The following is a 14,151-nucleotide window of genomic DNA, read 5'->3' on the forward strand; positions in this document are numbered from 1 at the left end:
AACCTTGTGTCAGACAGTTAATACTCCAGGCTTCTGACTGGATAAAACTTCTGAGCAGTTGCAGCCATAGGAGGGTCTAGTCACTTTGGGGGATTTCTCCTGTGTCTGACTCTTTACTCCCACTCAGAAATCCTGGACACCGCACCATCAGACACCTCTCTGCAAACACATGCACACCTCAAAGAAGAAGGAAACATTTACAAGACAGAGAAAACAAACAGAACATGTATCAGAGCTCACCAAAGAGGCTGTCCCTGACAGTGGCCCCTCCCCAGAGCCCTGAGCAGCCTCAGCCACACTCCCAAGTCTGGAAGCTGCAGCTGCTTCAAAGTCGGGTTAGGAAGAGGTCTTTGTGCTTCTCCTCATCTGTCACCAGTGCAGATCTTTCCAGCTCCCAGGAGCAGCAGCAGTCTTTCCTGCAATACTCTGGCATCCTTCTCTGCCTTTGTTTCTTTGAAGTCCTTAGCAGGTAATAAAGCTATTCATTTCCCCCTTCTCACCTCTTCTGGGGGGTCTCTCTGCCCCTAAGGAGGCACAATTTAAAGGTTACTTGCTGCATGAGACACTTTTTCCACCCATGTTAGACTTGAAACAAAGCACCAAACCTGGATACCTGTTCTAAAGCCTCTCCCTGGCATCCATTCCTATATTCTGCCCCCTACTGATTCTTCTCCCCCCACCCCACCCCACTCCACCCCTAATTCTGTAGTCAGAAATACATCCTACCCTTCCATTTCCTGAACTGCATTCCATTCCACTTGGTATTAAGATGGGACCCGGACTCTTGTCCATTTCCCCTTAGGCATCCAATAACAGGTCCCCACCCTCCCCTTACCTCTAGATGCTCTATTATTTATTTAGTTTTAAACAGTATTTTTTTCCAATTACCTGTAAAGAGAAATTCAAATGTTCACTTTTAAACAAAATTTTGAGTTGCAAATATTTTTCCTCCCTCATCTCTCCCCTCCCTGAGACAGTAAGCAATTTTATATAGGTTATATGTGTGCAATCATGTAAAATACCTTTCCATATAAGTCATCTTGTGAAAGAAGAAACAGAAGAAAAAGAAAAGAAAAATGAAAAAAAAAAACCCAGAATGTGAAACACAGTATGCTTTGATTTGCATTCAGACTCCATTAATTCTTTCTCTGGATGTTGATACAATTTGTACTGTGAGTCTTTTGGAATTGTCTTGGGTCATTGTATCGCTGAGAAGAACTAAGTCAATCATTGCTGATCATTGAACAATGTCTGTATAACTGTGTAAAAATGTTCTCCTAGTCCTGCTCACTTCACTCACATCAGTGCACGTAAGTCTTTCCAGGTTTTTCTGACATCACCTCATTCATCATTTCTTGTAGCACAATAGTATTCCATTACATTCATATACCACAACTTGTTCAGCCATTTCCCCCAACTGATGGATATCCTCTCCATTTCCAATTTTTTGCCACCACAAAAAAAGCCTGCCATGAATGTTTTTTTACATGTATGTCCTCTCCCTCCCCTTTCTGATCTCCTTGATATAGTAGTAGCAGTGGTGTTATTGCTGAATCAACATTTTATAGCCCTTTGGGCATAATTCCAATTGCTCTCCAGAATGGATGGATCAGTTCACAACTCCACCAACAGTGTATTAGCTTGCCAGTTTTCCCAGATCCTCTCCAACATTTATCATTTTACTTTTCTGCCCTATTAGCCAGTTTGATAGGTGTAAGGTGGTACCTCAGAGTGGTTTTCATTTGTATTTCTCTAATCAATAGTGATTTAGAGCATTTTTCATATGGCTATAGATAGTTTTAATTTCTTCATCTGAAAACTGCCTGTTCATATCTTTGACCATTTGCCAAGTGGGCAATGGCTTGTATTTTCATAAATGCGAATCAATTCTCCATATATATGAGCAGAGACTCTGTTTGTAAAAATTGTTTCCCAACTTTCTGCTTTCCTTCTAATCTTGGTAGCATTGGTATAACATATAATCAAAATTATCCATTTTACATCTCATAATGCTATCTCTTGTTTGGTCATAAATTCTTCCCTTCTCCATAGATCCGATGGTAAACTGTTCTATTCCTTGCCCTCCTAATTTGCTTAAATTATAAACATTTATGTCTAAATCTGGAATCCATTTTGACCTTACCTTACATTTCCATATGGTGTAAGATGTTTATCTATACTTAGTTTCTGTCATGCTGTTTTCCAGTTCTCCAAGCAGTTTTTGTCAAAGAGTGAGTTCTTATCCCAGAATCTAGGTTCTTTGTGTTTATCAAGGAGTAGATGATTATGCTCACTTACTGCTATGTCTTGTGTACCTAATCTATTCAACTGATCAACCACTCTATTTCTCTGCCAATACTAGACAGTTTTGGTGACTGACTCTTTGTAATATAGTTTAATATACTGTATGGCTGGGTCTCCTTCCCTAGCATTTCTTTTCATTAATTTCCTTGATATTCTTGAACTTCTGTTCTTCCAGATGAATTTTGTTATGATTTTTTCTAGCTTTATTAAACAACCTTTGGTAGTTTGATTGACATGGCACTGAATAAGCAAATTAATTTAGGTAGAATTGTCGTTTTTATTTTATTGTGTCAGCCTAACCATGAACAATTGACATGTTTCCAATTGTTTAAATCTGACTTTATTTGTGGAAAAAGTGTTTTGTAATTGTGTTCATATAATTCCCGGGATTTTCTTGCCGGGCTGACTTCCAAGTATTTTATATTGTCTACAGTTATTTTAAATGGAATTTCTCTTTCTATCTCTTGCTACTAGACTTTGCTGGTAATATATAGAAATGTTGATGCTTTTGGGGGGCATATTTTATATCCTGCAACATTGCTAAAATTTTTTAGTTGATTTTCTAGGATTCTCTAAATATATCATTATACCATCTGCAAAGGGTGATAGTTTTGTTTCCTCTTTGCCTATTCTTATTCCTTCAATTTCTTTTTCTTCTCTTATTAGTAAAGTTAACATTTCTAGTACAATATTGAATAATAATGGTGATAATAGACATCCTTGATTCGCCCTTGATCTTATTGGGGAAGTTTCTAGCTTATCCGCATTACATATAATGCTTCCAGATGGCCTCTAACCTGGGAAGAGCTGGAGCCTAACAGAGTAGACCAGAACAGTTCGTTAGGGGAGGCACAGGGCTCTGAAAATGCAGAAATAAATGAGAGGCACACAGCAGCAAATTTATACAGGGAGACAGAAAACAGGAGTGTACACAGGATGTCCTTTACAGAACTGAGTCAAGGGTGGGGCCCAAAATTTTCCTTGCAAAGAAAGATGAGCTCAATCCAGAATGAGTTTGGGAGATTTGTGCAGGAACAAAGGGAAGAGGACTCACTGGATTGGGGCTGGGGGTGTGATGGACTCTGGAGAAATCTCTATTGGCACCTAGTTCACTCCCATTGGTACTGTAGAGTCCAATGGCCCAGTTCCATGTCCAAACACATTTCTGACACCAATTAATGTTAACCAGACTGGAAGCTGCCTCTAACCTTGGGTAGCAGGAAAAACAGAAAGCAGGCCAGAGGCAGGAGAGTCAGGACACAACAGAAGTTTAATTTTGAAGTGAGGCAACTCTTACAAGCAGAAATCCTCCTGAGGAGGAAGGCTTCACATGTTGAGGGAAAAGCAGGGCTTCTGTAGACAAAGCCGGGGCGGGGGGGGGGGGGGGTGGTTAGGGGGGCTAAGTGTTAATGGGGGAAGGGATTTATCACAACATAATCAATCTTGGGTCTTCAGGAGTAGAAACAAGATATGAAATTATCCTGGTTGTCAGAAGGGCTAACTGGTAGTAAACCATGACAGAATAACTTTTACAATAAAGGTTATAATTTTAACAAGTACGTTTTCATCATTCTCAGCCTCCATTCGGGAATTTTCCTGTTTTTTCTCATACTGCTCCTCTGCAGCCTTCAATTTCTTCTCATATTCTTCCTTTTCCTTCTTATACTTTTCCTTTTCCTCTTTCCATGTTTCCTTTTCCTTCTCGAATTTTTCAAACATCTTCCCATATTTCCGTCTTAATTCTTCTCTCTCCCTATCAAACTGCTCCTTGTTGCGTTGCTGACGAGCCAATATGTCTTCTTGGAGAAACCTTTCCACAGATTTATATGTGTTGTTGGTGTAGTGGGTACCCCCATTATTTTGTACCATTTTCTCAATCATAGCCATAAGCTCTGAAACCTGGGCATCTCTCTCGACTCCACTAGCATAATTGTTAAATGCACAGCATCGGTTTTCACACTTCTCCAACAACTCCTTGAAATAGGAGTCATCAATGGTTCTTACATACTCCCCTAAACTTTCTTCTCCCAGGTCTTCCTTCCGAGTGAATAAAATGATGAGAAACTTCACTGCTTCTGCTCCAAGAATACGATAAAGCTGTTCAATGGCTGCCTTCTCCTCCTGGGTGAAACGACCCACTCGCAACACCAGGAGTAGAGCATGTGGGCCTGGAGAGGATACTGTCATGAAGCGAGCTATTTCTTTCAAATTGTTTTTCTCTTCAGTCTCAGTGTCAAAAATGCCTGGAGTATCAACAACAGCAATGTCTCTCCCATTCCATCTGGTCCTGGCTTTCCTGCAGACCTTGGTGACTGACCCTCCTGAAGCCTTGGACTCAAACTCTCTCCTGCCCAGGAGGGTGTTTCCTGTTGCACTTTTCCCAGCCCCTGTTTTCCCCACAAGGACAATTCTGAGTTCTGGCTCCCTTGAGTCTCCTCCACTGTTGTCTGGGTCTGTAGAAAACAAGTAAGGCAGAAGAATGAATGACTGGGTTTTGTAGATGATTGTAATAAAGCCCTGCTCAGAAATCTCAGAATGACAAGGAGGTGACCCTTAGGTTCTTGAAGTCTATGCCAATAGAGCATAAGCTGAGAAGGGTCGCAATAATCTGGACAAGCTTTAAGCATGGCTCTGTATTGTCTTAGTGAAATTCACAGATCCCTCTCACCAGAAGGGAGGCTACAACCACCAGGTGACTGTTTTTGGAGGAGTGTTAGGAGATGGCATTTCTAAGATTTGTATAATTGCAAATGCAACCCTTCTTCTGGGGCTTATAATAAATTAATTAATATTGCTTATTGGAAAACACATGCATGCGTGTACACAGTTATACATAGCCACATTATATCCAGCTATATTAATAATTGAGGCCTCTTCCTACGTTAGGATCTTTGTGTAATATGGAAGTTTATTCTTCCATTCCCTAAAGAATCTGAAGGACAATTTCACAGTGAGAATCCAAAAAGAGAAAAGCTATAATAACCTCTGAACTATGAGTGCGAATAGAAGTACATATTTTTTCACTTAATCTTGCTTTTTCTTTTTCTTTTTTTGCAACATGGCAAATATGGATATATGATTTACACAGCTTCTAATGTATAATGAGAGTCATATTGATTGTCTTTTCAATGGGCTGGGTTAGAGACGGATGTAGGTTGAGTATTTGGAACTCAAAATAAAAAAATTAATTTAAAAGGGACAAATGTAATTAGGAATTATTTAACAAAATAAATAAAATAAAAAAGGGTAAGTTTATTTTTCATCCCCTCTAGACTCTGAATTAGCAATAAATATGTAGAACCCCAGAAAAAAATACAAACAAATGTAAGCACCTCTATAAATCTCTGATTCCTCACTTATGGGAACAACCCAAGGCCATTTTCCTAGCACTTCATAGATAATAGGCAAGTTTCCTTTAAGGATTGTCTATTAGTTTTTGCTATTGCCTCTAAAACCAGTCAAGAAGGTATCTCCATGTTGTCCAATTAACTAGGCTTAGATGGCCCATCTCACCAGCCATCACAGTTAAGTTTCTCAATAGCTCCCTGGTCAACTAATCTTGAATAAGTTGGGGCATCTTGCAGTTCTGTATGCTCTTCTCCTCAACCAGTTTCTGTGCTCCTAGATTCCAAGACCCAGACCTGGAAAGTGAGGTGGTAAATAACACCTTTGTCCTCATCTGTCATCAGCTTGGAATCTCCACTTTCCTCTCCACTCACCCAAATTAGACTACTCTAGCTGAGATCAGAGCAAGGACTTTTCATGTACAATAAAGGGAAAATGAAAAGTCATTTTTGGAGCCTCCACACTACCCCAATTCAGATGCAGATTTGGCGCATTACAGCTTCTCATTCTGACCTACAGCACTCCTGGGCCTTGAGAAGCTATGTAAGAGTAACTTTTAATAAATCATTTTTGGACATACAAACTTTATGGTTGGATTAATTACCATATAATCATTCATTGGGAGGGACATTTAAAACCAAATGAAGGAAATAGGTAGTATACCTTGAATGAGTCTTCTTCCTTTTAAAAAAAAAAAGCACTTCTTCAATCTCTTGTTCTAATTGTTGCCACTGAGGAGCTCTAGTTGAGGTCTCCCTCTCTCTCCCCAATTAGGATTTTATACATGAGTGTCCCCATGAGCACCTTGGATTCATAAATGTGGAAATCCACATGCCTTTTCTTAGCTGACCTCAAGTAAGTGGGGACAACATTCCAGTCCTATAATGCATGTCCCTTCTCACCTATGACTGATCAAAGATCCCAGCATGGAAGCAAAAGTGGCAGATATCACCTTTTCTCCCATCAATCACCACTCTGTAACTTTCTCCCCTCCCTGATCTTAAAAGAAGAGCACATCCCTTACACCCAACAGAAAAGGGATTTTCTTATACAGAAGGGGAAAAATAGGAAACGATCTTAGGAGGAACTGCCACCACCACAACTCCCAATTTGGTAGCCAAGGCCTTCGTTAGAATGTAAGATTTCCCCAGGAGAATGTAACCTCCTTGAAAGCAGGAATTGCTTCTTTCTTTGTATTTGTATTACCCAGCACCAAGCACAGAGTTAGATATTTAGGAAGCACTTAATAAATACTTCTCATTTTATTGGGTTAATTAACTGCAACTCTCCTTCCCATCTCTAGCCAGCTGTAAGGAATATCCTTTAAGAGATCTTTTCTGGACACCTGAGTCTCCCTCAGGTTCTTCTTCCTAGTAGAGAAGACACATTATCACACAATCACAGATTTAGAAAGGCCTTTTCCTACTGGTACAATCATCGAAATGGGTTTGAGGAACTGACCAAGTGTCCTCACTTCTAAACTCCCTGAATTGAGGCAGAGCCTTCACTCAGGCTTCTGTAGTGAGTGGCCTGACTTCGGGTCCATGGTAGGGAAGTGTCAGGCAAGAGCATCACACAGAGGTTGTTGGGGGTGGGAGTGGAGCCATGAACATGGAAGAACAGGGGTGTGTATATTTCTGTGAAAATAATGGGATTTAGGTGGCAGGAAATGCCATCCTCTTTCCAGAATACAAGTCTGCTTCCTCTGTTAAATGTTGACCCACTAGCCACAAAGAGCCTTAGGCCCAGTAAGAGGGCTCAGGGTGGTGGTGGTGGGGTGTGGGGCTAGGGAAATAGGGCTCCAGCAGACAGAATACATACTGAGGGTCCCAAAAATCTTAGTGCAGTTTTAAGGGTTGGGCCCAGTCAGAGGACCCAGGGTGGTGGCGGAGCATAGGGCTTATGTGGGGGAAGGAGAAGGAAAATAGGGCTCCAGCCAACAGAAAAAAAAACAAGATCTGAACAAATTTAATTGATGGAAATTGGCTTAAAGGAGAAACAAAGACAAAAATTAGTCTCTGTTCTCATAGAGAATTCCATCAGATACCAACAGAGAAAAGACAGCTAAGACTAGAAAACTATTCATAGCCCAGAAGTTTTAGTTGGCTACCCACCTTGGGCCTGAATGAGGCATCAAGAGAACATGGCAGCTGAAACCCTCATGGAATGTTAGGTTAGTTAAATAGAATCATAGAGGCCTAGCTTTCTTACCCAAGAGGTCAATTCTGTGCCATATAGGGTCTCTCGTGAGATCAGTTACTAAGACCTAGTGCTTACAAACTGTCTAGAAGCTTGAGGGAGGCAGTGTGGGATAATGGGTAGCAGGATGGCCTGGGGTCTGGAAGACCTGGGTTCATGTCCCATGTGAGAATGGATAAAATCTCTTAAACCTCATTGCGCTTCCAACAAATCCCTGAATTGTAGGTGTCTTTACCTGGGATCCATGAACTTGTAGAGCTGTTTTAAAATATACATATTTTCATAATTGTATTTGAATATAATTGGTTTCTTTTGTGATCCCCTATTTGATTTTATTCTTTAAAAAATATTATTTTGCAGAGGGCATCTATAGGCTTCACCACAGTGCTAAGGGACCTAAGACAGAAATAACAGCAAGGACTCCTGCTCTTAAGCCATAAAACATTATGAGTTCCTGCTCTGCACTGAATGAGGTTCTATTGTGGGATTTTTTCATGAAATTGTGATGATATTACAGATCTAGGTTAACAAAAAAAATAGCTTAATGCGAGGTCAGCTGCCAAAAATCTAACAAAATCTTAGGCAATAGCAGAAGGAGTACAAGGATTTTGTCCTGGGAAGTGACAGCCCCACCACACCTCAAACTAGTCAGGTCCCACGTGCAACAGCATGTTCCAATTCGGGCACCACAATTGCAGAAGTTTGCCTCATGGGTTTGGGATCTAGGAGGAGGCAGTAAGGTTGTATAAGTCCAAAACCTTCATTTGACAAATGAGAAAACTAGGTCTCACAGCAACTAAGTGACTTGTCCAAAGTCATGAAGGCCAAAAGACAGAGTCAGGATTTGACTTGAGGTCCTCTGATTTCTATTCTCATCTCCTCCTACAGGACCAGCTGGAGCTCATGCTGAGGAGGACAGTGAGGAAGAAGGAAGGTGTGGAGATGATGGCCCAGAAGGAAGAATTCAAGCAATGTTTAGACTAGAGGAGAGAAGCCTTGGATAAGGCATGGTCACTGCCCCCAGGGATCTGGAGGGATGTCAGAAAGAAAAGGGATTAGTCATCTTGCTTGGTACCAGAGAGCAAAGCTGGTACCAAAAACGTAGGTTACAAGGCAAAAGAGTTCAGCTCCACTAAAAAGGAAGAATGTTCTAACAATTGGAGCTACCTCCATTATGGAATGGGCTGGGAGAGAGTGAGCTCACCATCCCTGGAAGTGACCACAGTTGTTAGAAATATCATAAAGAGATTCCTTCTTCTGGTAGGATGTTAGACTCTAAAGATGCTTCCAACTCCCATGATTCCATGAAGGGCTCAACTTAGAATGTTACTAATATCAGCTATACCTTTAGAAATTGCTGTTTTCCAGACATGAGGAAGTCTGACTACCACATTTTAATGAGAGAAAAAGACGATGGGGAAGTTGTACTGTTTTAAGTTTCACAAAGTGCTTTACAAATATTATCTCCTTGGATCCTCACATCAGTTCTGGAAGATAGGTACTATTATGAGCTCTATTTTACAGATGAAAAACTGAAGCAGACTGAGGTTGAGATTTGCCCAAGAGCACACAGATCGTAGGGGTCTGAAGCTAAATTTCATAATAAGCCTTTTCCCCTCCAGGTCCAGCTCTGTAGTCACTGCAAGACCCAGTGGCCTCTGGGAAAAATCTGTGTGAATGCCTAGAGCACTGTGCACAGGAGAGAGGAATATTGAAAGGGGAATAGTTCTACTGCCTCCAAAGAGCTAACCCTGTATGTGGAGAAGAGAAAGATGTCTCCGGCTCCCCAAGGAAATGTAGAGATGAGTTTGGATGCATCCAGGGGTCAGAAGAGATGAGTCCCTATGACTCCTTTCAACTCTACAATATTAATGTAATACTTAAGATTGTCATGAAATTCTCCAGTAAAGCAATTTAAGCTAACTTTCATTTTACAAATAGATATATGTCACAGCCCGTATTTTTTACACCTGGAATAAAAACCATAGCTCAGAAAAATGTGGGGAATTACTGTCAAGTGGGTACGATTTTCAATGCTTGTAATTTCAGACACCTGATGGAATAATTTGAATTAGCAGATATCTTATCTACCTGACATTCTTCTGGGAGGGGGAGGAGAGAATTTCATTGATGAAGAGGTGCCTTGATCCACCCCCCCCTCTAATAAATGGATTCTTAGAAATTTTTTAAAAACCAAAGAAGTCCTTCAGAGGCACCCAGGTGCTGTGAGTATCATTCCCATTTTGTAGATGAGGAATCTAAGGCAGACAAGGTTAAGTGACTTGTCCAGGGTCTCACCACTAGGATGTGCCTAAGCCTGCACTTGGACTCAGGTCTTCCTGATTTCACACCCAGTCCATTCAAGTCTACCCACTGCACCACCTAGTTGCACAGTACTAGCTGGCTCCTTCAAGGTGACTCAGGAAGACAGTAACAGGGATAGAATTAAGTGGCTCTTCTAGATACTTGTTTGTTTTTCAGTAGGTGCTGACTCTTCCTGACCCAATGGACCATAAGTGTGCATGGGGTTTTCTTAGCAAACATACTGCAGCGATTGTCTTTTCCTTTCCTAGTGGATCCTTTGGATCCTTTTGTCAGCAAATCAGAGGATAAATGACTTGCCCAGGGTCATAGAGCTAGGAAGTGTCTGAGGTTGAATTTGAACTCAGGTCTTCCTGACTCTAGGTCCAATGATCTGTACACTGAGGCACCAGCTGCCTCTCTTCTCGATGCTGGTAAAGATCAAAATCCAATGTATGTTCAAACAACCTGAAGCTCTCACTCTTGTGAAGGGAAAGTGATGGGACTGCCTGCCCTTTTACCTCCCCCAAATCTCTCATTCTGAACCATCAGGTCTTGCTTCTCCTTCAAGGCTGCCTTTCTACTTAATTTTAACCAGATTGGTTAATATGCACGTTAAATGTGTGTGTGTGTCTGTATCTGTGTGTGTGTGTGTCTGTATCTGTGTCTGTGTCTGTGTGTCTGTGTCTTTGTCGTGTGTGTGTGTGTGTCTGTGTGTCTGTGTCTGTATCTGTGTGTGTGTGTGTGTGTGTGTATGTGTCTGTGTCTGTGTCTGTGTGTATGTGTGTGTAAGACAATCTGCCCAGCATTCCTCCCAACACTGTGTCTGATTTAAGGCTCTGAACCCCTCTCTGGATTAAAGTATTTTTAAAAAATCAAGTCTTCTCTTTGTTAGAATTTTAAAAATTGGTTCCTTTTCTGACCTCCACCCTTCTAGGTGGAATGAGCCTCTCCTTATGCTGCCATCTTCAGATCTCTCCAGTCACTCCTGCCTGGGATTTGCCATCACATAGCATCTCCCATAAGAACAAGGTGATCTGAGTGGCTTCTAACTTGGAGAAATAAAAGGTGAGACTCTAATCCATGAGACTTTCTGTGAATCTGACTTACACTAATCATTTTTTTCCACCTAGAAAGAACTCTTTTATAACACTGCCTTCTCCTGACATCTGGAACAAGGCCCTGAACTCAAGAGAGTGATTACCAGGGATGAAGGTACCTGAGCTGCAGCCATATCCTGTTCCCACATGCAAGGGTACACCCAGAGCCTGGATCTCCTTTGGTGTCTTCAAGGTCGGGCTGCTTGGAAGTTCTTTCCCTGCCATTTCCCTAAGGAATGAAAATTGAGTCATAGGGCAGTTATCAGGGAACTCACTTCCCAGCAGGCTCCAACCATAAATGCCCCATTGCTCAGCCCAAGCTCCCCCAATCTCTGTTTGCCTGGAATCCTGCAGAAGGTAGTGACTGTCCTGGGATGGAAAGGCATCCTTATTGTATGGAGGCCACAAAGCAGCCAGACACCATGGAGTGAGCTGCTCAGCTTAGAGAGAATCTTAGGAACGAGCAAGGTCAGAGGGCAGAAGCAGAGCTAGGGAGGAACCATAAGGACCAGTTTGGTTGAGGGGAATAAGTAAATATGTGCCACTAGAAGGTGTGCGGAGCGCTTTACAAATATTATCTCAGTTGGTTCTCACAATAACCCTGGGAGGTAGGTGCTGTTATCATCCCCATTTGACAGCTGAGGGAACTGAGGCAAACAGAGGGCATATGACTTGACTGGGGTCACACAACTAGTTAGTGTCTGAGGTTGAATTTGAACTCAGGTCTTCCTGACTCCAGGCTCAGCCCTCTAACCACTGTACCACCCAGCTGCTTCCAGTGTGAAGGTAGATACAAAGGCTGATTTGGGTTCACTTTAAGAGAACAAGGAGGCTACCTTTGGTGGAATCACCCTTGAGCCCTGGCCTTGGTTAGTGCCTGAGGCATCAAGACCTCAGTCTATGGGAACCTTCCAGAGATAGTTGTAGTATTGCATGAGCAAATGTTCTTTGGCTCCTCCTAACGGTTTTTGAAAAGCTGATCATCAGCAAAAGCAAAATGTAAATATGCCCTAAACATTCGGTTCTTCCAAATCACCCCGATCTTTGCGTGCAGACTCTTGAGCCAGGGATACTGAGATGAGTTGGTCTAGGCTGAGAGCCAGGGTTCCCTGCAGGCTCTGGCTGTTCTTACTACTGCCCTGAGGGTCCATCTACACAAGCCAAGGCGGTTTATGGAGGGGAATGGAGAGGAATGAATAGATGAGGGGCTGCTTGGCATCTGAACTGGAGCAACTGCCTTTGAAAGATCAGTATTACGTGACTACAAGTGATTGTCCACCTGGCTCTGACTAGCAAACTGGTGACCTTGGCCTTCTTCCCCAACCTCAAAGCAAGAGATTTGCCCTCGCAGCAAGTGATTCTTCTTCAGGATGTGGCCTTATTATGTCAATAATGAGCCCCCTGTGGCAGCCACCATCCAAGCCCTGATAGCACGGTCTTCTTCCTTATGGGTGCTGCTGGACCACTGCTTCCGAGCAGGCCATTCATTTGATTGCAGAGCAGGTTGGAGGGTGGGCCCCCTCTCATCCCATTGCCTGGGCTCTCCCTCTCCCAGCCTCCCCTTGGGCAGCTGGCAGTATTGAATGATGGATCAGCATCATGTATCCCAGCTTTGAGAAGCTGTGCCTTTGTTGAATCAACGCTGCCCTTTGTGGAGGCAGGCTCTCCATTCTAGTAGGTTTTTAGATCTGGCCTCAATGGACCTAGACATAGGGACCATTTTTAGAATCAGGTATAGTTGACATTTGACACCCCTTCCTTATTCCATACCCTGCAGGCAGTCTCCTGGGCCTTGAGGTTTCTGCTTCCTCGGAAGGGTCTATGCAACCCAAGAAAGTGGTTCAGCTCCCTCTTAAGTGTTAGGATTCCTCTCCCCCAGGATAAGTCAGCCAGCTGCTTCTTAGAAAGGATTTTAGGCACCAAGGTGTAGACATGTTAGGAAATGTTTTGCTTTTTAACGCTATGGGAGAGGGGAAACCCTTTTTATTCAATTATGGGGAAAGTCAATTCACCTGAAAAAAAGTGGTTTCTTAGCTAAATTGGTGACAGTTCTGCAGCCCTGGGTGCAGGTAAGAGGGAGCTTTCATCAAGGCTCCAGAGAAGAAGGGGGCAGCCCCTCAGTAAAGCCTTCTATACAGGGGCAAAAATGGGGTATCATTGCCCTGTTGGGGCTTCTAGGGAGACAGGAATGTTGGATGGTCGGCCAGGAATCACTGAGTGAGTGGTGTCAGAAGGTGAGACTGGAACAAGCCTAAACAGGACAACTGCTCCTGGAATGTCCTTCCTCTCCTCTCTGTATGTTGTTGTTGTTGTTCAAGGGTGTCTGAGTCTTCGTGACCACATTTGGGTTTTCTTGGCAGATACTGGAATGGTTTGCCATTTCCTTCTCCAGCTCATTTTACAGATGAGGAAACTTAGGCCTATAGGATGAAGTGACTTGTCCAGGGTCACACAGCTAATAAGTGTCTGAGACCAGATTTGAACTCAGGAAGATGAGTCTCCCTGACTCCAGGCCTGGCACTATCTCCACTTTATCCCAGCTGCCTGTGCCTCTCTTTATAGAGCCCTCCAAAAGTTTTCTCCTGGGTTCAGTATCTCTGCTGGACTGGTCACTCCCTTGGCCTCACACAGTCTCCCCCTCCTCACCATCCCACTCTGGACACTCCCCTTGAGTTGGTAGCTGAATCTTTTTTCAGCTGGCAGAGATCCCACTCCTTGAAGATGTTTTTGCTCTGGGTCTATGGCTTCACTCTGTCTATCTCTCCCTGGAGAGTCTGTGTCTCTGCTCCCTCAAATGTGTCTGGAATTCTCTTGAAATGACTCTCCAGCTGCTGGATAGAGTGTCTGCTGCTCTACAAAGGAAAAGGTGGTCAGGGGTGGGGAGGAGGATGGTGGGGTTGTG

The 14,151-nt window shown here is 42.8% G+C and overlaps 1 protein-coding gene across 1 annotated transcript; it reads right to left on the reverse strand.

The window, feature by feature from the left end:
* Positions 1-3,801: 3,801 nt before the first annotated feature.
* Positions 3,802-11,474, reverse strand: LOC118850948 (GTPase IMAP family member 4-like). The gene is made up of 2 exons (XM_036760559.1): positions 11,369-11,474; positions 3,802-4,757 (listed from the first exon to the last, which is right to left on the reverse strand). The coding sequence occupies exons 1-2, from the start codon at positions 11,472-11,474 to the stop codon at positions 3,802-3,804; spliced, it is 1,062 nt and encodes a 353-aa protein (XP_036616454.1).
* Positions 11,475-14,151: the final 2,677 nt, after the last annotated feature.

Source organism: Trichosurus vulpecula, chromosome 5, assembly GCF_011100635.1.
Source record: "Trichosurus vulpecula isolate mTriVul1 chromosome 5, mTriVul1.pri, whole genome shotgun sequence".
NCBI lineage: Eukaryota > Metazoa > Chordata > Mammalia > Diprotodontia > Phalangeridae > Trichosurus > Trichosurus vulpecula.

Coding starts and splice junctions, on each gene's coding strand:
- LOC118850948 (XM_036760559.1), bottom strand. CDS start 11,474: ATGGCAGGGAAAGAACTTCCAAGCAGCCCGACCTTGAAGACACCAAAG. Junction 4,758..11,368: donor AGGATATGGCTGCAGCTCAG/GTACCTTCATCC, acceptor TGTTTTCTACAG/ACCCAGACAACAGTGGAGGA.